General features: G+C 43.0%; 1 protein-coding gene across 4 annotated transcripts in view; it reads left to right on the forward strand.

The window, feature by feature from the left end:
- Positions 1-24,243, forward strand: part of LOC110046582 (uncharacterized) — a 36,796-nt gene extending 12,553 nt beyond the window's left edge. The window contains exons 3-25 of one of the 4 annotated variants that reach the window (XM_020752262.2): positions 2,301-4,897; positions 5,686-5,981; positions 6,551-6,856; positions 6,941-7,307; positions 7,727-8,627; positions 9,078-9,408; positions 9,928-9,990; positions 10,640-10,769; positions 11,164-11,799; positions 12,199-12,248; positions 12,469-12,930; positions 13,092-13,292; positions 14,247-14,588; positions 15,737-15,803; positions 16,185-16,299; positions 16,753-16,828; positions 17,155-17,263; positions 18,030-18,146; positions 19,018-19,913; positions 20,590-20,653; positions 21,732-21,835; positions 22,059-22,229; positions 22,781-24,243. In XM_020752262.2, coding sequence (XP_020607921.2) covers positions 2,301-4,897; positions 5,686-5,981; positions 6,551-6,856; positions 6,941-7,307; positions 7,727-8,627; positions 9,078-9,408; positions 9,928-9,990; positions 10,640-10,769; positions 11,164-11,799; positions 12,199-12,248; positions 12,469-12,930; positions 13,092-13,292; positions 14,247-14,588; positions 15,737-15,803; positions 16,185-16,299; positions 16,753-16,828; positions 17,155-17,263; positions 18,030-18,146; positions 19,018-19,913; positions 20,590-20,653; positions 21,732-21,835; positions 22,059-22,229; positions 22,781-22,984 — 8,605 coding nt within the window. In that variant the 3' untranslated portion in view covers positions 22,985-24,243. The remainder of the gene's footprint in view (positions 1-2,300; positions 4,898-5,685; positions 5,982-6,550; positions 6,857-6,940; positions 7,308-7,726; positions 8,628-9,077; positions 9,409-9,927; positions 9,991-10,639; positions 10,770-11,163; positions 11,800-12,198; positions 12,249-12,468; positions 12,931-13,091; positions 13,293-14,246; positions 14,589-15,736; positions 15,804-16,184; positions 16,300-16,752; positions 16,829-17,154; positions 17,264-18,029; positions 18,147-19,017; positions 19,914-20,589; positions 20,654-21,731; positions 21,836-22,058; positions 22,230-22,780) is intronic. The other 3 variants (XM_020752264.2, XM_020752263.2, XM_089290096.1) reach the window with 3 other exon arrangements.
- Positions 24,244-24,976: the final 733 nt, after the last annotated feature.

Consider the following 24,976-nt stretch of genomic DNA (forward strand, 5'->3'; position numbering starts at 1 on the left):
CTAACATCTCATCCAGGCGGAACTCCGGTAGGAACACTGCCGGTTGTTCTGTAGTTTTATTTCGAAGTGTGCTTGTCACTAAGAAGTCTATGAAATGATTATGTTAACCACGTGTTCGCGTTGAACTCTGAAGCCCTCGTTGTAAAGCATACTTTTCTAATGAATTATTTTGTGTTTGTTACCATAGTATTTTGCAACTTTCATTATGTAGCCAAAATAATTTTTAAAGCCTTTTTAAATCGCACGGAGAAGACAGAGTCGAACTCTAAAAGAAGAGACTTCAGAATTGTTTGCTTTTCAAAAAAAGCTTCGAAAGACGGAAATCCATTAATTTGTCCATTTTTCGTTGATAGTCTATTTTTGCTGTTACGTTTTCGTTATTGTGTTTGAACGCTCCGTTTTTCGTGTAACTGAGCAAAATGGTCTAACAATGAATAATGTCTTCAGTAATGGCCTCTTAGAGAAATTGTCGCGAACTGCAAAACATGTTTAGCATGTAAATTAAACGCTGTAAATTTTGTTTGCATTGGAGTTGGTTTCTAAGGAAGATTTAATCCACGCGGTACAGGAAGCACGTTCATTTAACCCGTTTGTTACAACCGTCTTTTCATTAATATTCATCTATACTCTGTACTTCAGCAGAGCAGTTCAATCGACAATCTCAGTGATTGCTTTGTCCATAAGTTTCCTTCTTTTAATTGTCTGGGATACTGCTTCAATTTCGTAATTTAAGCTAACTGAACGTCGTTACAAACCATGTTTAATATGCCTCCCTCTTTTTTTGTTGTAAGAACCTCGTAAAGCCGCAACACATTCTGATAAGACTCACCAACGTTTGAGCTATCCAAACCAAACGGGGCATACATGAACGGTATCTTTTCTTTCTAGAAATCGACGTTTAGACATAGCAAACATTTTCAAAGTTAATTTTTTTTTTCAACGTATGAAAATCAACCGCTAATATTTAAAGAACGTTTTCTTTTTTTTTTTTTAACTCCAGCGATATTCTATTGTTATCCGGCAACCGTCTGTTGACTGAATCGTCTATTTTTAAACATTTTTCCCCAATTATAACTTGGTAGTTAACAGTATTCTTCATCAATTTATTTTATTTTGTGCACTCCGCACTGTCCAAATATATCGTGAGTTTGTCCTGCCTTTTTCAAGAAACATTTTCCCGACATGTATTGAATTATATACACTACAATTTCGCATTTCTGACAGTGGTATTTCTAATTTGTGAACTATGTCTGCGTCCAGAATGTTCTGCTGTGTAATTGCTCTGCCATGACAGGTGAGCAAGAAGAAAAACAACAAGTTTCTAGAATGATAAAGGCGGGAGCTAATTGTAATTAAAACAGAAAATGGACTCTTCTGTTGATTCTCTTTTTGTGTGTGTTAAAGATTCTCTGGATTCTTCGGAAGTAGTTAATGATGACCACATTTTCATTTCTTTTGGAGTAGAAAGGTTAACAATTACTCAGTTTTCAGCTGTAATTTGTTACTCCGATGGCTGATCAGATATCATTTTGATAAGATTGGAGAGAATTAAGACAAACTGAAGTCTGGTTGAAGCCTAGTTGCTCGTAAGCGATCATTGTGGTTTTTGCGGACACTTTACTTTCGAAACTTTCAGCTGTGTGTGTGAACACGCACATGGCATTTTCAAATAGGGCTGCAAATAATTTTGTTTTTCTAGAAAGGACATATGCCCACCTCAGTCACAGAAATGTCGTCGGACCGTCACATTTTGAAGTTTGCCTATATTTTTTAACTTTACACTTGATTCTAATTTTCGACATGCAAAAGAACATTCCAGAATGAGTGTACATGAAAGTTATGCTCAGTTCGATTTGTTCAAGTATATTTATATTTCATTTTCTCATGTTTGAAATTTCGTCAGACATTTTTGTGGGCTATTGTCTGGTGAGCGACTGTATGTTTATTTATAATGCTCCTTTTTAGCTTCATGTTTTCGCGGAAAATATTAGCCGGTATAAATATGCAAGACTTGTAAGAACAAGCAGTTATACCGCAAGCTCGAAACGTAAAGTAACGTAAGTTTGCCGTTTATTCTGTTCGTCATTGATGAATTAGCCTTGAAATCCATTTTTGAAAACCGAAAAAGAATTGCCACGCTCACAGCAAAGGAGAAACTACATGTACTCTCTTTCACGAATATCCTCGCAGGGCAAACGCGAGGGTTTGGCCGTTCTTGGCAAATGCTTCCCTTCTTTTTACAAAATAGAAGTTTATTCGTATTTTTATTTATATTTTATGTATATTTTTCCTTTCACTAGACCTACAGAGCCACCTTCCCGCTCTGCTAAAGAGCCCATGCGAACGGAAAGTGTTATTAAAACAGTAACAGACAAACAGGAAGCCGCAAAGAAACCTAGCGATCCCGACAAAAGAAAAGCAGCTGACACGCAAAGTTCAAATGCTCCTTTGAGGTACACCGATAGAGGAAAAGGAAGCGAACTAAACTCAGACGATGGAAAGAACAAAGGGTTACCATTGCGTGACATTCCACTGCGTGACACTCAAAGCAACGAGGACTTGTCTCGCCGTGACAAACAATCGGTCGTGGGCGATTATGATAGGACGCGCGAGAAAGTGTCAAAACCGAAAACCTTTGAACATTTAGGAGTTGATTCCGGCGGGACTAAAAGGCTCAGTAATGGACCGCCTCCTCGGATTGTTGAAAACGGTGCTGTGACGTTTTCCTCGCAGGAAAAAAGCTATAACACTGAAGCGCGCTCTTCGCCGTACCCCGCAAACGAACCACCAACGCTTATTGCGTACCACAACACCGTACCTCCTAGAACCTCTTCAAGTACGACGCACTCGAATGTACCGTCGACGATGCCCAAACTTACACCTATTGCGCCGCGCATAAACAACGGTTCGCCGCTGACCGTACCTTATTCGTCCGATGCTGAACGCAAAGGTTTTTCTTCCGGAGCGTGGAGACAAACATATTCTTATCCTTCGAGCTCCGTATCGTCGGCGCCGTCTGTGACGAGTCACAGCGGTGTTGTTCCTTGGACTACAAATTATCCTGGTTATCCTGGTTATCCTGGTAAACAACCTCAGGAGGATAAGGCAGATGAAAACAATTGGCGAACTAAACAACCCCCTCGCGAGGAACGCGACCTGAATAGGACAGGCGGTTATGAGCATGCGCAGAAACATGTTGCGAGAAACTTTTATCAGCCACCATGGGAACGATCGCCATATTACGGACCTCGTCCACCCCAGGTACGCGCGGTCGGCAACGACAAGGGTTTTGGCGGGAAAGATGTTGAAGACGATCCCCAGGATGTGTCACGCGAGTCTTCACGCGAGGGTTTGTCGTCCTCCGAGCAGACGCAAGGTAAAGTTACGAAGAGCACGTTCAAATTCGGTGCTGGACAAGCGAGTTTACGAAAAGAAGCAGATCTTTCAAGCGCTAAGATGCCGCTAAGCGCAAGCCACGGGGAGTACCAAAGAAGCCAGTCCTTTGTGAGCAGAAATGAGAAGTCTGTTATCGGAGAATATGTTAAAGATTACAACAACAAAAGCGACGACGGAAAAGGAAGTTTGGGTAACGTTATTGTTCACAGCAAAGAATTAGGGTCTTACCGACTCTCAGTCGAGAGGCGAGAAGGGAACCAAAAATACTTGAAGTCGGAAATGACAAAACCTTTGAGAGTGGAAGAAAACAGACCAGTTGCTGGCAGTTTTAGTAGTTACGATAGCCGAGAACAGAGCGAGACAACTTTTATGGGCGTGCCGCGCGCGGAGCTTAGATCATCTGCTAAAGAGGATAAAGAAAAGGAAGGCACTGATCGCGCGAGGTCCGGTGAGCCCTCGCGCGCTAAAGACCAAACCTCGTACAAAGAACACGCGGTACGAAAACCGGACTCGCGAGAACTTCCAGCGATGGGCGATGGCAAAAAGAGTAATGACCGAAACAATAACAGTACCGCTTTGAGTGCGTTTCCTTTCTTTAAATACAGCAAAGGTGGTTTCACTTCAGTTGCCAACGGAGAGCAAATGAGATACGTTGAGCGTGGCGGCGGCGCTGTGAACGATGATAAAGTTTTTGTTCCTCCGAATGCCACAATCGAGATGTACGAGAGAAGAGAGCAAGAAATGGAGAAGAACGGGTTCAAAAAAACCGACTTTAACGCTTTTGCCAGAAACGTGGAAAGTAGTCATGTGTCAAACTCAGTCGACGAAGGCGCGAAAAGACACGATGACAGACGAGGTGCGCCGAGACGGGACGAAGTGAAACCGAAGTTGCCAACGGGGCGATTTGAGAACGAAATACGGGATGAAACGGAAGAAATCAGCTCTGACGAGAATGAGGATGCAGCGAGGCATGGATCAAGGGAATCGATTTCTCCGGAAAAACGAGCTCAGCTTCGACTTCCTCAATCTTCGGAGAGAACCGTCGTTTCGCCGACGGCTGGCAACGTACGGCAGCGCCGCCTATCGTCACCCTTATCTGAGCAGAGAAACGCTGCGTCGTCCAATCCTTACGGCGCGTCTTTTGGGTCTGGCCCTCAGAGCAGAAGAATGGCAAGTGATGGTAGCGAAGGCCATTCACGGGATTCTGCTCCAGAATCTGGGATGTCTGGTCTAGGAAATGCAGGTGCCGCCCAGTTTCTAAGAATGGATGGCGGTGCATTCGGCAACCCGTACTTTGCACCGTTGTTTGCGGCGCCCCAAGCTATCCCGGATGCCGGGCCGTTTGTAGTGCTCGATCCGTCGATTTACGGCGCTATGTACCGTCCACCCATGATGGAGGCCGCCGCCCCACCCGGCATGTTTCCACCAGGAGCATTTGCTGCTGCTGATCCAGTGACGGGCCAAATTATGATGATTCCTCCTGAGGCTTACATGCCGATGGGTAAGAATATCGTACTCTTTAACTCGAAGGAGAAGGGGTACTGGGTTGTCACAGGTCAGGAAATGGTCAGGGAAAAAATATTCTTCAAGGTGACGAGAAAGTCACGGAAAATTGAAATAATTTAACATGGCTAATTTAATACCATTGAAGGCTGGAAGAAACATTTGGGGTCATTTCCTAAAACCTACCAGTCTGGCTGTAAGGGGAGGCTGGAAGTCGCCACTGTATCTGGCATTTTGTATTTATGTGGTCAGGGAAATTTTATTGTTATCAGGGAAAAAAAACCCAGGAATTTTGAAAAGTGATGTCTGTGGCAACCATGGGGTAGAAAGTAGCTTGTTGACAAGTTTCTTATCGGTGAAATTGACAGTCAAATAACTTATTATGAATTACATTAACGCCGAGGGAGGTGATCATTGCTGAAAGGGAGATACTACTATCTTTTCGCTTGTAATTTCTTGCATACTACGTTATTGTCAACTGGAAATTGAGGAAGATTACTGTCAGTAGATCGCAGATGTATTTCCGAAAAATACTTCTCCATACCAGTTGTCTATTTTCAAGAGCAACTGTTACCTTACATGATATGAAATTAATCTCGTTTTCCCGTTACCAGCCTCCTACGCAGACACTCTTTGAGCTCGTCTTGCAATCTCCTCCCCCGGTCGTGGGTGAGGAAGATTGCGTGACGAGCCCAACGTCTGTCTAGGAGGCTATCCCGTGACTGGCTCTTTGAGGTATAAATTAAAAGGTGACCTTTCGCTCACGCGTAATATGTTCTTTTTCAGTTGCAGCCGAGAATGCGGCGTTTATGAACCCGGCCATCATGGATCCGAGATATGCCGGCATGTGGGGAATACCTGGAGCCTGGGACGAGACACAGTGGCAACAGTTTTACCAAATGATGCAGCCTTTTCAACAACAACAACATAAACAACAACAGCAACAACAGCAGCAGCAGCAACAACAACAGCAAATTCACGAACGAAGCAAGCAATTCCTGTTGGGTAAACAGGGCAGCCAGTTTCCTTTCTCTGCCTATCCGTTCTACTACAGCGACAAACACTTTGATCAACAGCAGAAGGTGATTAACAAACTTCATTGTTTTAATGTAAAGTTTGATCAGTGCAACAAAGTACAGTCAAAAGATTTCTTTCCCTTGGCATATAATACACTAAGGCCCAGGTCAAACGTCGAACTTCACATGAGACAAAATTAATTGCAATTTGAGTCGATTCAAACGGGTAAAGCTCGACCTTTCAGTGAAACGTCGAACTTAATTCGAATTAAGATCGATCTAAGTTGAGACTAACGTCGTACTCTCCATGAACTTAATTCACTCAATTTAGTACTTCTTATGTTAAGTTCGACGTTTGACCTGGGCCTAGCAATTTGTACATAAAACTGGGCATAACGCTGATAACAAGGTGTGTCACGTCACGCCGCGAGCTGTTTCATTCCACTATAGTTTGGACCATCCACTCCCTTCTTCTACGGCTTTGTATTTCTTTTTCTTGTTTCTTTCCCCATCATTTCAAACTGTTAATTAGTTTGATTCAGTTTTAAGACCGTTCGTTTGTCGTGGAATCTTAATATTACAAGAACTTGCCTCTTAAAATGCTGAGAAAAATCAATTGTAAATTGCTCGTCTAGGACGAGAGTAAAGATGGAAAGTCTGCAGATCTGCAACAGAAGGCACGTGAAGTAACGCAAGAACACTCCGAAAGTCAAGCCAAAGAACCTGCGCCGAGACCAAAACCCGAGACATCCACGTCGCAAGATCACGTGCAGCGCATACCTGCATCACGTGATAATGATACCGTTCAGCAGCAAGAAACATCCAGTCAGCGTGAAGAGAAGTCGGCGATTGACAGCCGCTGGCTGAAAGAAGCCCACCAAAAGCTAACTGAGAGACACAATGCTGTTCTAGCTCAATTAGATGCACAGGTGGGTGCCCAGGTAAGAGTTCGTTTCATCACATCACGAAAAATCATTATGCCGAAGATTACACGTTTACATTTGTTCCTTTGATCTGATCCACAGGGAAAGATCGCCAAACAGCTTAAAGACTACTTATCGCGGGATCCCCTCTCTCAGTTTTCTTTTCCGGGATCACAAGTCCCTTTTCCCAGGGACATCCCCAAGGTTAACCTAACTGTTCCCGTGTCTACCACCTCCTCTGGGATATCGGAAGTCGGCCGAGACAGCGTGTCTCCAAAGACTGTTTCGGCTGCCGTTACGCTGTCCAGCATGGAAAAAGCGCGCGGTGAAGAGGCTCAGTGGACCTCAAGGTTAACCCCCCCTGCAAAGAATGATACCCAGGTTGTTAGCGGGGGTAACGGCGTCGTGGATCGGGTGAAGTCTCCTAGCATGCTGCCTGGCGTGGAGTCAGCGATTACCAAAGAAATAGGTAAGGAAAAGTAGTATTTAAGAAATAGAAAACATTTCCGGTGTTTCTCTTGAGCTCTGGTATAACGAATGCCGTTCTCTAATTGGCTATGCTGATCACTATCTATTGTGTTGTAGATAGTGAGTAGCGGAATAGAGTGCGGTTGTGAACAATATGGTGGCCGCTTATTGACCTTTTTGAATTGTCTTTTAAAGAGGATTTCGATAGAGGTTTAAACGGCTAGAAGACGGATGTATTCAAAAACAGTTAGATTATGCGCTCGAGATTTCTATCGCGTGATAGTTGACGAGGACGCAAAAACATAGCAAACAAGCAGGAATTTGTTTTATTTATGCACAGTTAAGTTGTTTGTTGTCCCATGAAGTAGACTGTCAAAACTTATTTCTTAAACAGCAAAATCTTTCTTGTTCTTTCTGTAGTGGAAACACCCCGAAGACTTGAGGCTCAACCCAACTTGGCTGGCGAGAGGCTCGTCTCACGGGAATCCCGTGAAGTCCCCGCGGGACAGATAGCGCTGCAATTTCCTCAAAAATTGATGGCGTTCGGAAATGTCGCCTCTGAACGTCTAGCTCAAGAGAAACCTGATCACGAGGCAGAAAGAGAGCGGTTCGAGGGTTCTTTCAGGGCTTACGAGAGGGGACTTCCTGTAAGCTACAACGAAATAGTGCGTGATGTTTCTGAGAAAGCCATGGTGCCGAACTTGGAAAGTCATTTACCGCGACGGGAACACTCTCAAAGAGTTGACTCCTATGGAGAGATGACGAACTCGTTTGTTAAATCAGACATTGAACGATCAGAAAGGGGATTGCAGCCTGCAAACGTTAGATTAAGGGAAAACGTGGACTCTTTAGAAGATAACAGGGGAAATTTTCAAGCGCTGTCTTCGTACGAAAAACTGTCGCCTCCAGACCAGATGGGTAGCGATTCTGAGTTGGAAGATGACTTTAACACAAAGTGCGAACTTCGTAGAATAGCCTCGTCTTTTGTCCCTCTTAAAACAGACCTTGAAAACAAGGAAAATTCCACAATCTTTTCACTGAGGCCGTTCAGGTCCGAAGCCGAGCGAAAACAAATCCGAGAAAACATCGATCGACTCCGGTCAATGGCGAAGCGACGGAACAGCAAAGACCGATTCATGGTGTTTAGTCGTCGGAAAGATCTTCGGAGTCCGACGACGATTTTGAACAGCGTGACGAGTGCTATCAGTGACGTGGCGGGCGTGGAGTCGGTGGAGAAAGAGATGCGGATGAAACTAGCTGAGTTACAGAAGAAATACAGAGAGAAGGTCAGGGAACTTGCCCGACTGCAGCCCAAGTACGGGTATGTAATTCAATAAAATTTTATTTTTCCAGTTGCAATGGAAGATATAGCATTTCCTCGATTACGTTTTACATTTGATTTTAAAAGAACCCAATATAAGTAAGAGCGCGAAGATGTTGTGTTGCCTTACTATTCTAACCACAGCGGTCAAACGGCGTTCAAACGTACTGCGCTTGCGCTGTTCACCCCCGTCGTTTGAGTCACTCATTGAAAAGTTATGCTTTTTACGCCGCATATGCCAAAAAGGAAATATAATAATACTTGTTATCCACCTAGTTTATCGGCCGAAATTTGATTTACCACTGCTTGTTTTGTAACAAAAATCCTGCATATTTTCGCTTTGATCTCTTATAAACTTCGAGGTCACGAAAACCGGCTGAGGTGGTAGGTACACTTGTGAATACTTTGAGGCATCAGCTCATTGCCTTGGATTGTCTGTCTCCTCCACAGGGCCGACGATGGAAACGGCAAATCGACACCAATCAAAAGAGGCCCTGGAAGACCCCGGAAGCGGAAGTACTTTGGCGCAAGTTCCAAGGGTGACAAGTCTTCCCCAGGACCCCCAACTAGTTATGGCAAAGAAGGCGAAGAAAAGCTACCAGTGAGCAGGGCCCAGTCGCCCGAGTTGAACGCTGTCGGGAGTGAGTCGGAGAGCCTGGTATCCAAGGAAAGCGAGCCGCCCAAGAAAAAGAAGAAAAGGGCCAAACAGAAGAGTCCCGTAGAGCGGGACGATCGCGGGTCAGCGCCGCCTTCCCGCGGACTCAGTCCCGTGGAGTTTACGGTAAGTGGAGTGATGTGAAGTATAGACCCTTTGCAGCTAACCCATCACGTGACCTATTTTTCATAAAATTATGGGCTATAACTTAACGAATGCTAGAAATGGGAAAAACATGTCGAAAATATCAAAATGGCCAAGTTTGAGGCCCCCATCAGTAAGGATGGAGATTTTATGACGGTCCCAATTTTTAAAAAAATAAGAAGATTTGTATGGAAAAAGTTGCTGGAGAGCAAGACCTTGTTCTCCAGCAACATTTTACATACAAATCCTCTAAATTTTCCGAAAATTCAAACTGTCGTATAAACTTACTCCAGGGGCCTCAAACTTGGCCATTTTCGTATTTTCGATACGCTCTTTCCATTTCTGGCATTCTTTAAGTTATAGCCCATAATATAAAAATTTTCTAGGAAAACTTTTGTCACGTTACCCCAGCTGCGAAAGGCCTATTAGGCAGTATCTGTTTTTCAGCGTCATTTTTTTGTTGTTGTTGTTTTTATTTCATCTGGCTATCTTTTTTATTAGGATTTTCCGGTCCCTGTTGAAAAGAAAAAGAAATCTCGTAAGCCACCTGGCATGGAAGAGGAGGTAAAGGAATGCAATTCATCTTTGATTATGGTTGTGAATGAAGGCTCGTTTTCATTAACGTCGGATTCGGTGTCAGAGTCGGAGTCTGAAGAGTGCTTATGACCTAGTTAAAATCGAAAAACGGAGTCGTTAGCGGAGTCATAAGCTAGGCGGAATCTGAGTTGGACGGTTCAAAAACGTTTTCTGTTTTTTCGATCCCGCTTCCGATTCCGTCGGTTGTGATCCAGTGAAAACTAGATTGTCGGAGTTGGAAGTAGGAGCGGAAGAACCAACCAAGCAAAATGCTATAAATGTCTCTTTGCGACTCCGACAATCTAGTCTTCACAGTAGCGAAGAATTTATAAGCGCAATCGTTGTTCTGCTTCCAACTCGGTCAATTTGAATTTAACTAGATCGTATGGCTCTACGCTTCTGAGTGCGACTCCGACTTCAACTCCGTCGCTAGTGAAAACCAGCTTTGAAAATGCAAAATATCACTGTTGTTGGTGAAGATGACGGTGTTTTGTTTAACTATTTTGGGCTCGGCTTAAAAAGAATTTGAGTCTATCGTTTTACGTTACTTAAATAACGTGAATTTAACCCATTGCACCTTCGATGTCTGTTTACGAACGTTCCGTCTAAATTTATATTTTGTTTACTTGCATTGCAGCCCACTGTAGCACCTTCCAAGAACAAACCCACCAACGTGAAGAAGAAGGGACCTGGTACTGGGAAACGAAGGAAAGGATCGCCAACAGAAGATACACTTAACCGACAGACTACCCCAGAGCCACCAGCTGGTAAATAAACTGTTTTTATTTACTTCTTGTCGCGAGGTCATTTTCATTCAAAGACGCCTGAGGTTTGACCCAGAAAATTCCAGTGTGATGACGCAGCCCTACAGAGATTCTTTCGTTGCCGCTGATTGGTTGTTACGTGCGCGCGAATCAAGCAATGACCGACCCGATGAAAACACTACACGTATAGCCGTAATGTGCGTCATCAGCATGGAGTTCCTCTTTCTGACGCTGGAGGTTTGGGGGGGGGGGGGGAGGGGGAGGGTGAGAGAAAGTGAGCACGCGAAGGAAACACCTCAGGCAAAGTTTCATTGTTTTTGAATTCTTTGTCTCATGGCACTGTTCCAAAATGAGTACTTTTATTAGTTTTCTAAGCGGATTTCTTTATTGTTTGCAGCTATCAGTGAAAGGTCCGCCAACGACTTTGACAGCAACGCCGATTTTACGGAGCCGAAGAACACGACCAAGAACGCGAAAGCGAAGAAGCCAAAGCCAAAGAAACGAGCTCGTCCGAAATTTACCATCGAGACTTGCGAAGGTTACGACGACGGGAAAGCGGACGACGAGTTACCCCCGGAGAGTGCTGACACGACGTGTGAAACGCCTCGAGTACCATCGCCGACCAAAGGCAAGAAAACCAAGGGCACCAAAAAGAAGCGAAAGTCCTCCACAACCACTCCTCCCAAAGCAAAATTCGAATTCCCAGAAGTGACGTTACAGGACGATAGTTTCTCCGAAAACAGCAGCGTGTCTCCGAACGATATTGCAAAAGAGGTTGTTGCCATAGAAGCGAGGAAGCAACTGGAAGCGCAGAAGAACAACAGAGAGGTGACGAGTGATGTTGATGACGATGTTTTTTCTCCGAGCCATGATGGACGCGATGGTTTGAGTTTGTTAGCGCAGGCGTCGTTTGCAAGTGTTGATAAGCCTACGAAACGCAAGAGATCTGAAGCTGTTTCGCCTTCAGAAGACCTGTCTCAGAAGAAAAGGGGAAGACCCAAGAAAGCCACGGAGTCGCCACCGTTGGAACCAGGTAAATTACAATAGTGTCAAGCGGGAGAGGAAGTGGGAGAGAGAGGGAGCTGAGAAAGGACGGAGTTGGGGGTAATGAGAAAGGGAGATGATGAAATGTCGGGAGGGACGGACAGGGTTAGGGCGAGGAGTAGAAGAAGGAGGCAGCGAGAGATGAGATGGGGAGGAAGAAGATAGGGAGTAATAGAGGGGGGGGGGCATAGGAAAGAGAGAAGGGGGCGTGAGATGGAAGGAGTGAGGGAGAGCAAAAAAGAAGAGAGGTGAGCAAAAATGTAAAATGTGATGTTCCTCTTTAATTTAGGTTTTACTGATATCCTGAATTTGAAATCGATATCTCTAAAAAATATTGAATATTAAAATATTGAAAAATATTAAAAATGCTTCCACCATTTCATTGAAGATGCCCCAGTAACACAAAAGAAGAAGAAAAAGAAGAAGGTTATAGAAGAGGTAATGTTTATTTCTCAAGCTCAAAATCGCTAGTCTCCTCTCTGCAAATAACTCAGTTCATCTTCAAACTGTCGAGAATGTATTATTTTATCTCTCTGCGGCATTGCATTCTGTCGCTATAATTGACCGAGATTTAAAAGCCAAGAGTTAAAATTATTGATCGGCGTTTTAACTTGTCAACAGCTTCCCTAATTTTAAAAACTGTTGTTTTGTTCTGTAGGATTCAACGAAAGAGCCCAAAAAGAAGAAAAAGAAGAAGAAGAAGGACAGTGCCCCAAAGGACGAAAGCATCGAAGAGAGACCCGCGGAAGTACCACTAGAACACCAAGAAACTGTGCCCTCGACTTTCGAATGTCATGACGAGTTTGACAAGAAGCTTCCGGAATCGTCCATGGCGACTGGAGACAGCGAACAAGATGAAGAAGTCTTTCGTCCAGTTTCCGAGCAGAGTAAGGAGGTCAGGACAACACAGTCGGGCTCCAGCACTCCGAGGGAGAGTGACGAATTGAAGGGGAGCGTGTCATCGTTGCTAAGCGACGAGTGGCAACCGAGAAGGAGTGAGAGAATCTTCATCAACAGCAGCGTGACCACCAACTCTAGTTCCAGTCCTCTCTCACCCACTAGCAAGGGAAGTGAGTTCTCTTACATGAAGAAGACGAAGAGGATGTCCGTAACCAAGGTGGTGAGTAGAACTTAAGGATTTTAGTTTTAGCTGAAGAGGTCTCCGAAGATGGCCAACAGTCATCTAGAGTCCTTAGTGAGAGACGAAGACGAATTTCTAACGACAGTTAACCTTACAACAGCTTGACAATGAGTTGATATCAGTTCCATGTTCTTTTCAAGCAGAAAACAAGCAGGTCAGGGTCCCAGGGCGAGGAGGAACTGGGAGAGAGTGACGTCATACCACAGAAAGCGAAGGCCAAAGCAAAGAAGAAGAAAGGGCCTGGTAAAGGGAAGAAAAGAAACCTTTCTAATACTGCTGAATTTGAGGACTACGAATCATCTAAACTGTCCAGGAGAGTGCGCTCCAAGTCTCGGCAAACGGTAAAATGGTTTTCACTTTAGTGTGGGAGGGGTGGGGACGGCAATGCTTTGAAAGAAAGGGGGGGGAATGTTAATTTCTATGTTTACGGGGGGTGGAGGGGGCGATGATTTTTGATAGATTGAGGCTTGCTTATTGGATTTTGCTTATGTATATTGGAGTATTAAATCAACTTTGTCCTAGATTGTAACGTGGTCAGTAATGCTGCCAGTTTTCCTTCGGTGTTTTCCAAACTCAGTGACCAAGAGTTTTTACCGTTTAAAATGCTTCGAAAATTTCAAAAGCCCTTTTACTAGATGACGATCTTTAAAATGTGAAAATTTTAAAAGGAGACGCTATCCCTGTTGAAATATGTTTAGAAGTTTAAACTGGATCATTTTCCTACGTGATTTAACGGTCGTGTTTGAAATGCGCCTGAATAAACAACATCTGCTTATCCGGCTTTCTAAACGCTCTAATTCACACCAAAACATACATTACTTGCAAAAACTCTCGGACGTTAAACTTTCGGAGGAAACGTAACATGAGTAGATTTACGCATACAAAACGCGAATTACACTGAAGCAACATCTATGTAAATGATAGTTTTACTGTACCCTGGGTTTTACAGATGCACCGACGAGAAAATAACAAATTCTTACTTACCTCAACCAGTGTCTCATCAAGGGATCGCTCCATAATGGAAACTAAGAGCTTTGGAGCTTCTTAAAAGTCTTATACTCTACTGTAAATAGTTCAGACGCTTAAAAATGTTGGACGGTTTTATTTTCGTCCGACAGTTTTTGCAAGTAATGCAGGTGAATAAATTTAAAGTTGCTTTTTGTTAGCATCCGTGCTACAGCTGTGAAGTTTATGCTACCCTGTGATTCTTGATTCCTCTGGGTCACGCGTTTCGATCGTCATCGGAAGAGGGCTATATCTGGTGTTCATTTAGGGGTGTTATCTTTCGATTTCAGATTGACTTTGATGACGCGGACGAGGAAGAAGCCGACGAGCTTCAAGACGAAGAAGAACAACACGAAGAAGGTGAAACTGACGTGGAAATCAACGTGACTGACAAGACAGAGTCGACAGACGAACCAGTCGAAGAGCCTAGTGTACAGGTGGCCAGCGCAGAGAGCGGAAATGACGTAACACCGGAAACAGAAGTAGAGCCAATAGAAGAAGACCAAAAGGACGAGAAAGGGAAAGTAGATGTTGAGATGAAAGAAGACGAGAGAGCGGACGAGAGAAATGTCATAGACGAAATAAGAAATACAGAAGTGATTGAGAAACCCGGAGAGGGAGAAGTCAAAAAGGTTAGCGTTTTTTCATTTGAGTGTCGAAAGATAATTGGTTTACGCGATTGGCTTAAAAAAACTCGCGCCACTTTTTCATCCAATCAGAAGTAAGACCAAAATCAATTGTTACGTACTCGCAGTCGTTTTCCCGCGCTTTACATCAGCTACATGTAATTACTTCGCACTTTGATTGGTTCTTTGTCTGTGTCCTTGTGATTGGCTAGAGTGATGATTACTTTGGTTTCGGTTTTACGATACTCAATAGGCCACGTTCGATATATCAATATTCTAACATGGCTCCGGGGCTTTCAGGACAAAATCGCAATTTTTTTAAAGTTTCTTTTGTCTCTCGATTCCCTAAAGAGACTTGGATACAAAGAAAACACAACCAAATATAGAAGTTTGTCCTGAAAGCCTCGACGCCATATTAGAGTATTGATATATCGAACTTGGCCTATTGAAAACTGCTCTGGAAGATTTAAGAAACACTACATGTACAGTTGCTGCGATATTCACAAGGAACATTTAAAAAATGGTAGTGAAGTATTGAAGTTGCTCTTCATTTCTTCCGGTGGTTTGACTTATTCTGTTTCGTAAATTCAAAAACGAATAAAGGAGAAGCGAGAAGCACCGTTTCCTGTTATTTCCACGTTAAATTTGCGGCGTTAAACGATTAAAGGCAGTAAACAACGTGGGGGCAACTTGAAGTGTAAACTTTTGTTTCCTTTTGCGCGTTCCGTCCATCAACCACGGACCTCTGCCGGGTTTTAGTTACAAATTTGCGCTGCGTGCCTCTTTATAAGACTGAAACCCGGCGGAAAAGAATTATCTGATACCGCAATCCTTGTAACATTTCACGTGATGCACAACAGGAAACAGGAAAACAGGTCACATTCATAAAGGATCCCAATGTTGGGACCAATTTAGGTGCGTCGCGTAACTGGTTGTGTGGTTTTGTGTTCTCGGATAATCTGCCGTATATGCTTAATGGACAAATTAACGTGTTTCTCCCTCAGGAAGTTTGAGAAAGGAAGACAAACCGCAAGAGTGATCATATGCAGTAGTTGCAGCACCTTCTGCGATAATAACTGGTTTACAATAAGTTAAGTATAGTAACATGACTCGTATTTCCTTTTATTAAATAACCTTTTTTATGCTTTCTACAGGAATATGTCAAGAATGAGGAAATAAAGGAACAAGAAGAAGCTGTTGTTGAACGTCCCACATCACCAGGTGTGTTGCTCTCTTCGTATCGATTGACTGTCGAAAATAGTTCTGTATGTTGTGGTCGTACGTTTTTTTAAACCTTCTCACAGCCAGTCCTAGCCAGTCAAAGGAAACATGCTTGTTTTTTTAACCAATCAGAAGCAACCTCCAAACCGGTCGTCTCTAGCCTGTCACACGCTTTCCCGCGCTTTGCGCCAGCTGCATGTTCTAGTTCCTAGTTTTGATTGATTCATAGTCGAGTTACGTTGTTTGCGTTTGTTGTTATAGTACTGTGCGCAAAAAAAATAACAACCCAGAACGTACATTGTCCTCCTACTAAACGCTCTATGTATATATCAACCTTGCATAATTCAATGACTGGATTTTGTCCTTTCTTTCCTTTTCTAGTTGACGTCCGTTTCACGTTTCTCGTCGACGAACTAGTAGAAGGCGTCAAACTCTTGCTTCCTGTGGATTCTGTTTTCTATCCTGGACGCATCAGTACATTCAATGAACCCGACTTGTAAGTATAATCTATGTCAAAATTCTCCTCACTCTTGTTCTCTCATTTTCTAGAGTTCTCTTTGGGAGAAATTGGTTTCAATTCAATACATTTTCCCCAAGATTACCAGGTCCTTAATTCGTAAAAAAGAAAAGAGAAGCTAGGAATTAATCAGAAGGAGAGTTAGCGAGTTTGATGTTAGTCGCATCTTGAAAAAGATCTTTCTCAGTCTTCCCGAATCTTTAACATCCATGTTCCCTTTGGTGTTATTCCACCTTAATTGACTGCAAATTTCGAGGTTTCCTTCAACTTGAAGTACAAAATGACCCAATTTAAAACAACCAAGCTTGGTCTCTGGACCGTCTGCCGTCCGTCGTCCGGCAGTGCGCGTCTCCAAAGTCCTGGGCACAAATGAACATGACTTAACAGCATTACGTAATCCGAGTGAATAAATTAACCGTGTCTTATTTTCAGATTCGGAGTGGTCCTGGATGGTGAAAGGGGCAGAAGGCCACACTGGAAATCGACGGAACAACTGCTTGATCAGGCGGTAAGTCGAGGGATTAACCTTGTATTGTGTTCTGAGTATCTTCTGTCATCTTTGTTGTCTTCCACATCGTCGTTAAGTCGGAAGAGCGAGTTCTTCTTTAGGTCGCAATTTGACTTAGTGCGCCAGTTGCGTTGGAAGGGTTGCCTAGTAACAGTGACGCCATTGCTCACGCTGTTTGCTGATTGGACGACTGAAATGGGAATCCATTCCTGCTCTTTTACGTAGATTTACGAAGAATTGTTCTCATTTCCCCTTACATTGAGAGCCATTCCTTCCTTTATTTTTCTTTCACCTGAACCTGATGTTGTTATGTTGTTTTGGAACAGGTGAAGGATATTCAACCGCCTGGCGACAAGTTTCTTTCCATTGGAACACGTGTTTGTGCCCACTGGAGTCCTCAATACAGGTGCTTCTATCCGGGAACTGTTACAGAAGGTGAGCTTACATCTGAAATTGAAAGTGAGAAATTACATCTGCATTGTTTAGAATCAAGCCTATGTAGGTCAAAATCAATGTCTTTCCAGCTTAGTATAAAATGACCTCTATTTTACTGACTATAAGAAAACAATAACCTAGACAACGCGCGCTTGTCGTTTATGTTTACCGAGGCGCTCTAACTAAAAGGCAAGGTCTTTGCAATTCAGTCTCAAACCCCTTAAACTCCTGAAACTCCCCATACTAATGGGGCAAACTCTTGAAGTTGTGTGATATTTCGTAATAATACACGTTTTGAAGAATCAGTTCTCAATATTCGTCATTTTATATGCATGTTTTGGTTTTAAAGCGTGAGAAACTACAGAATTGTTTTCCCTTATGGTTTAACGAACCTCATTTGAACCTGAGACAGACTGTGAAAGTGGTTGCGGCTGTTTTTGTTAGCAAGACCTAAGGATTTTTAAAAGTGTTCGTATACGTAAAGTGAATTCAGTTGAATTGTTCCTTGTTCATGTTACGTCATTGAAATACAGGATGTGTAGCCCTGGAAGCGGGTTTTTTTGCGACTTGCGAGGAAACGTGCTAGTCGTTTTGGCCACCCAACACAAGTTTCTACGCAAGTTCAACTTGCGGCTACTTGCGACTACTTGCAAGTCCGTTTGGCCAGAGCTTTTTGTTATATCGTCAAGGTTCTTCTATATACTGATTTGTTTATGGGTAACACGTGGGTCTTATGTACATCTAACTTTCCTGTCGTTATTTGCAGCTCCACCGGACGAGAAGGAAGTGGATGGGAAAATCTGGATCGAGTTTGACGATGGAGACAGCGGCTTCTTCCAGCTGAATGAAATCAAAAGAATACATCCAGACTTTCCTGTTGAAGGTAAACGTATCGTTAGCTCAACTTGTTCAGCGACTCAAGTAATACAGAAAAAATTGCGAGTTCTCCTATTAGGAGTGAGACCCATGGCTTCCCGTAAGACTGGTCGAATGCTGTACCCGTGGGCAATATAGGAGACCAGGCTATGCCCCTGGACTATATAGGAGACCGGTAGTGGCCAAGGTCCCCTCCACACTACGCCAGAGAAATTTGAAAACGCAGTTTTATTTCTATGGGTAAGCCTACTGTCCACACTAATCTGAACCGAAAACGGAGCTTTTCGAAAACGCTCCTTCAAACGTGCCCGGCGTTTTAGTGTGGACAGACAATGTTTGCAAAACAGAGCTTTTTCGAAAACGATGACATCACGGCAATCACGTGATTTCCCTTCCCGAGTTTTGCTCAAACACAAATCCAAAATGGCCGGTGATCGATGCGTTTTCAAATTTCTCCGGCGTAGTGTGGACGGAAAATATTTGATGTGTTTTCAGAGTGAAAACGCCGTTTTTTAAATTTCCCGGGAGTAGTGTTGACAGGGCCTAAACTCCCCGCAAACTGCTAAGAAATCTCTTCATTCTAATTCCTCGCCTTCACTCTCGTCGCCAAAACTAATCTACCAACGTGCCAGTTGGTTATCACACATGTATCTGAACTTTTTTTAGCATTAATCTATCATTTTCTTCCAAAAATATGATCTCCAGGGGTAAAACTATTATTTCGCTTGGCATTTCTCTTAAGTGGAGAATCTGGCGGGATCGTTCTTTTGTTGTTGTTTTTTTATATTTATAGATATCCGGAGGTTTGTTAAGTACTAGCAGGGGTGGTGACATTTCTTAATTTGCAATATCTAACCCATATACAATGTTTCCTTCAGATTCGGAGTCCATTCCCACCCTGCCAGAGAAAAGATCTCGGTCCAGTTCCCTGGGAGGTGCTACGGCGAGTTCAAGGTTAAGACTAAGAGCAGAGGAAAACACGTCAGAGTTTTCATCCGGGAACGAGAGTTCTGGCGAGCTTCATGCGAAGAGACGGAGGCTGAGAGGGAAAAGGAAGAGCAAGGATGACTCATGGCTTCCTTCAAAACGCTTGGCTAACACCGCTAAAGAGACTGGTTCAAGTAAAGGAGAAACATTGAAGAATAAAACGAAGGATGCGGAAAAGTGTGACACTGAAAACATGGGATCTCTCACAAGAGTCAAAGATAAGAGTCAAAGTGGTAACGATGGCCAAGAAAGCAAAGTTGCGGATGCACCAAAACAGAAGGCGAATAAAGTGCGCGGCAAAACGGAGACGAAAGTAGAGAACAAGGAAGCGGCATCTAGAACTGTGGAGAACACAAAACAAGACTTGGCTACAGTTGCTTCGGCGGAACTAAAAGAATGCGAGAAGGAGATTCACCTGAGCGACTCGTCCCTCAAAACGGAGGGTTATGAAAATAATTCTAAACAATCGTCTGAGAAGACGCGCACAGCTATGGACAATAACACGGAGTCCTCTGATCAGGGAGAAGAAAGTGAAGCCACATCGGATGTAGAAACGCCTAAACACGAAAAAGGACCTCGAGCTGGAACAAAAGGTTCCTCAAGAAAGTCTGAAAAGGACCTCAGAAGGAGGTCCCTTAATTTGAGCTTAAGTAGCTCGTTTCGTTCTTCACGGGCCGAAGGCGAGAGCCCGACACGTGATGTTTTGTCTACGTCACAAGACGAGGACAGCGAGTCGTACAGTGACGCTTTTGACGAGAGTCCGCTGGTCGAAAATAAGTCTTTTCAGGTGAGATGGCACTATCATAAATTCATGCATTAGTTTACTCCAAGACAACCAAATTGAATAATATTATGATGTCGCGTTGTGAAAATATTTAGTGTATTTTAAGGTTGACAAGCCCCAGGGAAGTGTCTGTAACTACGACACGACTGTTCACAAACGCCTGTTGTGTCGCCCCACCATGTGTTGTCGCCAATCAGCTGGCAAAACTCATTCCCTTAATTTCATGATTAGAGCGGTTTTCATTTGAGTGTCGAAAAGCAATTAGTTTTGCACTAACTACGCTACACGATTGGCTTAGAAAAAAAAAAAACTCGCGCCCCATTTTCATCCAATCAGAAGTAAATCAAAACTATTGATAACTCTTTCGTAAACGTTTTCCCGCGCTTTGCATCTGTTACATGTAATTCCTTCTAGTTTTGATTGGTTCGCTGTACTGTCTGTGTCCTTTGTGATTGGCTAGAGCGATTACTTTTGTTTTGGTTTTGCGACACTCAGTTGAAAGCGGCACTAGTGTATACGAAGTGTTTTACGTTACGTTTGGGAAACAATGTTGATTGTGCCCCTCGCGACTCTGACATAGATTGCGGAGCGCTTCCACTTGCAAATAAGGGTGCCAGGATTCTGCAAACAATCACCAGCGGGTATTGACATCTTATCGTGTTTCTTTCATCGATTTCAGCCTCGTTTTGCAAGGAGACGTCGCTCAGAGATTGATCGTTTGCAGGTGGACATGAAATATTCAGGTGAGATGCGTACCATAGTTTATGCTTTTACTTTCTTTTTTGCTCAATATCTGGAGTCAGTCATTAAATCACCAGTTTCCAGTTAGCTGAAATTTTAAACTTGATGAGGAATTTCTGTTGTACGGTGTATTTTGATGATCAACGAGGCTTGTTTCTCTTGTTGTCTTAAAGCAGCTCAGTCACGGTATTTTGAGTTATTTTACCCACACGCAAAATTGCCTTTAAATTGAAGGAAACCTGAAAATAATAGTTTACAAAGGTAGAAAAACACCAAAGAGATAATAATAATCCTTATTATAAGACTGTCTCACAGGGACTGGGAGCTACTGAATTCACGAATTTGATTGACTGAAAACGATAGTTTTTCCCCATATAGACCGGCATCTAGACCGTTATCTAGACCGTTCACATTTTGCGGTAACAAAGTTGTAAACTAAAATACAAAAATATTAACTATTTTGTTTTATTCTCTTCTTTATAATTTATGGAAGTGCCAAAAACCTTGACGAGAAACAACAACAACAACAACAAAAACAGTAAAGAGGACGAGCAAACTTTGTCAGATTTCTAGATTTTCAGTCTATCTAGCAAACTTTGTCAGATTTAAGTTCAGCTCATCTCCGTTCGCAAGCGAAGTGTCAGACAGTACAAACCAGTTACATTAAATGGATTAATTTTTCTTGTTTGGCATATAATAAACATCTTATTAACCGAGCTTAGTCGGTCTGTATGGCAGAATGTTGAGCTCGGTCAAGATTCCTCCATACAGACCTCCTGCTCAGTTAATAAGAGCTAAATAAAGACAGAAGAATGGTTAAGGATGGACAAGATTTGCGTGAATTACAAACGGCGAACTTGAAAAATTTAGGCGAACCTTTACAAGATTCGCAAACCGTGACGTAGCTCTTCACAGTTTTAAAGATTTTTTAACCACTTCCTGGGAGAAGTTGGTTTCAAATCAGTAACGTTCCAACTTGAAGTGATGACATTCCATCATTCCTGAGTGTTAGTATGAGGAACGAAATACACAAGGTAGGATTTTTTTTCTTGTACTTACCTTTCTGGTTTGTCATTTCAGGGCCTTTGTGGCAGTGGTCGGGGAGAAGTTTCCAAAATAAAAGGAAAGGAAAAGGAAAGAAAAGTTTCTACAAGTCCATCGTGAGAGGAGACGAAACGATTTGTGTGAGTTGTTCTGCCTTTTCCCGGTCTTTTTCATTGTTTTTTCTCATAATTGAAGAGCTTTATCGACGACTTAATTTGCTTTTGTTTCGCTTTTTGCTGCGCTCGTCACCCATTGGCTCATAACACTCAAGCAGCGCCCTCTGACCAATCAGAGTCAAGGTGTTGTGTCCTCAGCCAATCAGATTCGTATATGCATACTCAAGTTGTTGTACTTGTTTAACAGGTTGGTGATTGCGCAGTTTTCATGTCCAACCCAACAAAGAACTTGAATCTCCCGTATGTTGGTAGAATCGAGAACATGTGGGAGGGGTGCGTGGGGAACATGGTGGTACGAGTCAAGTGGTTTTATCATCCGGAAGAAACTAAACCAGGAAGAAGGCCTTCAGATGGCAAGGTATGGTTAAGTTGAGAGATCAGAGAGAACATGATAAGTACAATTCGTTCCATAGAAAATAAATGATAAAATAATAAAGGATAAATATAAAAAATTCTCCAGACTAATGTAATAAGGAAAGTTTGAAGAGCGTTAAAGAGAACTCAGTTGTTTTCCGCTATTTAAGTGTGCGACTGAAAAATTAGGTCGATAAGTAACATTCTTCTTCTCTTTTCCGCTGTGTGCTGCTGGTGTTCTTTTCGATGCGAATTTAGATCTGTACATCATAAACCTCGAAGCACGTCACTTTGTCAGTGATGTGGCAGTATTCGCAGCACTTCTAATTTGCGGAAATGTCCTATTTGTGATAATACGGTGATCGTTGCTAGTCTGACGCAGCGCTTTCGTTTCGTCCCGACTAAGGGACTCTTCAGACACCCTTCTGCTTGGTAAAGTCGTTGGGCATCGCGCTCAAAGTCCTGTTAGCTAACAAGTAACTGTCAACTTTATTGTCAATATCCTATTTGTCACGGTAATAATGATCATGGGTGATTCCGTTTTCTTGTTTACAGCAATCCTTGTATCGCTCAACCCACGTGGACGAAAACGACGTGCAAACAATATCCCACAAATGTGAGGTGCTCACTCCAGAAGAGTTTAAACGGCGCTCTCAGTCTCTAGATACACCCGGCACCAGGACCTCGCTGTCAGATCGCGTGTTCTGCTGCATCGGTAGCTACGATCCCAACAGTGAGACTCTTCAGACAGAGCTGTAATGTGTATATATTACGTGCGTGGTATACGGAGTAGGTAGTGATGGTCGTGTTCACATTGCGTTCTAGTTGGTTGTGTTGGGAATTAAACCCATTAGCCGTCACTGGCTGTCTTTCTGGTTGAAATGAACCAATCAGAGATCGGATGCTTCGAACGCGGGAGGTCGGTGTCCCCGGCAACACAGAAGTTATTGGTTATCCCATGGACAAGATCAGAAAGCGCCAGAGTTGTGTTACTTGTTGAAAAATATTTGAGTTATGGCGAAGTTGGGTGATGGACATATAGATACAAGTGTTGCTGATAGAACTGTCTGCCTCTTGTTAGGGCCTTGATTAAGAATAAATGGGACAAGCAGTTAGACGAATGCTAGAGAGCTACTAGTCATGCCTTGAGTGGGACAAGCCCAGATACTGGAATGACATCACTAAAATCACCCTGCTTAGCGAGGAAAAGTTGAAAATGTAATGATCATCCAAATTATTCATTTTCAATGTTTCCTTTCTTGTGCTGAAACGGGTCATATAACGACGAGACTGGGTTATGCTCAGTCAGACGAGGGTTTCTGCATTTCACACGTGATTTCTCTCAAATGTTATCGATATATATTCCTAAACGTTCTTCACCACTGATTACCACGTTCGATTGTTCAGTTTCTTATGCACGCTTTGTCGGAGTTAAAAAAATCATTGTACATAATTTTCATCATTTAATTGTCCTCTGCTTCGACTACGAGCATTGTCTTTCATTTTGGCAGCTATTGAACATGCGCGAGTTCAGAAACAAGAGGGAAAGTCGCGTCCCGCGGGAATGTTGCTGGTCATTCCCTCGGGCGAAACTCTCGCTGCGCGTGGCTTCGTAGAAAACGATTGCTTCGTGCATGTCACGTGCGCACTCGCAAATCGCCTTCTCAAACACTCACTTATTTCGGATACATAATTTTCACACAAACGAAAGAACTAAGTATTCCCCCTTCACCATAAGATTTAAATGATATATTGTGTGCAACAACAAAATTCTAAAATATTTTTTTATAAGGAAAGCGTGGAGATAGCATGCGGCTTGTAATGTTTTGTATTGTAGGTTAAATGTAAGAAAAGCCGACTCGATACTTGTAAATATGTGTATAGTACACTCTTCTAAAGATATGCTTTTGTAACATAACTCTACTGGCTCGTGCAGCGAAATCTCTCGTTTATATTATACAGAGAAAATATAATGAATATTTAGTTTTAGGATAAGAAATAAAGTTTTAGATTTTCTAGCGCTGTTGTTCGTTTCTTGTACGACACGTTCAACCTCGTTCCCAGGGTGGGAGAAGAAGAAGAGAGACAGTGGCAACCAGGTGAACCAACCTAGATCCCAGGCTTTCTCTCCAAGGGAGATGAAAGAGAGTGTTATGGTCCTGCCAGCTGGAGCCAGAGTGACTTTGCGAGTCTTTATGGAATTACAATCAACAAATAAAGCTACACACCATACTAGTCTATTGTGCACCCCCAGGCCCGATAATCAATCAATCAATCAATCAAGCAATTATTTCAACCTTGTCCCTAGGTTCTCTCATCTTCCCACCCTACGGGGGCGAGAGAAGGGCAGGAAAATGAGAGACCCTGGGAATGAGGTTGCCCAATAATCCAGCAGGCCCTCGTTGACGCATCACTCTTGTAATGGGAGCTACCACTGGTTACTAGTCTTCTTTCGTCCTTCTTTCATAAACATTTCAAAGCAGGCGAAGTTTATAGGACCTTCCATTCAAACATTACCTCGGTAATTTTAAGCTGCGTGCCTTGAAAACTAAGCAATCACACAAACGGAATGTAAACCTGCAACCAGAGAGAGATGGTACCTTCGTCCCTCACTGCAGATCAGAGAAATCGTTTTTGCATTGTTTTGATGCCTACTACTGACATTGAAAGATTTCTAAAGGAGCTACGCGATTCGTCCTTCGCGCATTTTCCCGCGCTTTGTGCGAATGAGTTCTGATTTGTTTTTTATTT

The sequence above is a fragment of the Orbicella faveolata genome, unplaced genomic scaffold, assembly GCF_042242905.1.
Source record: "Orbicella faveolata isolate gen_17 unplaced genomic scaffold, um_ofav_v1 contig_2, whole genome shotgun sequence".
NCBI lineage: Eukaryota > Metazoa > Cnidaria > Anthozoa > Scleractinia > Merulinidae > Orbicella > Orbicella faveolata.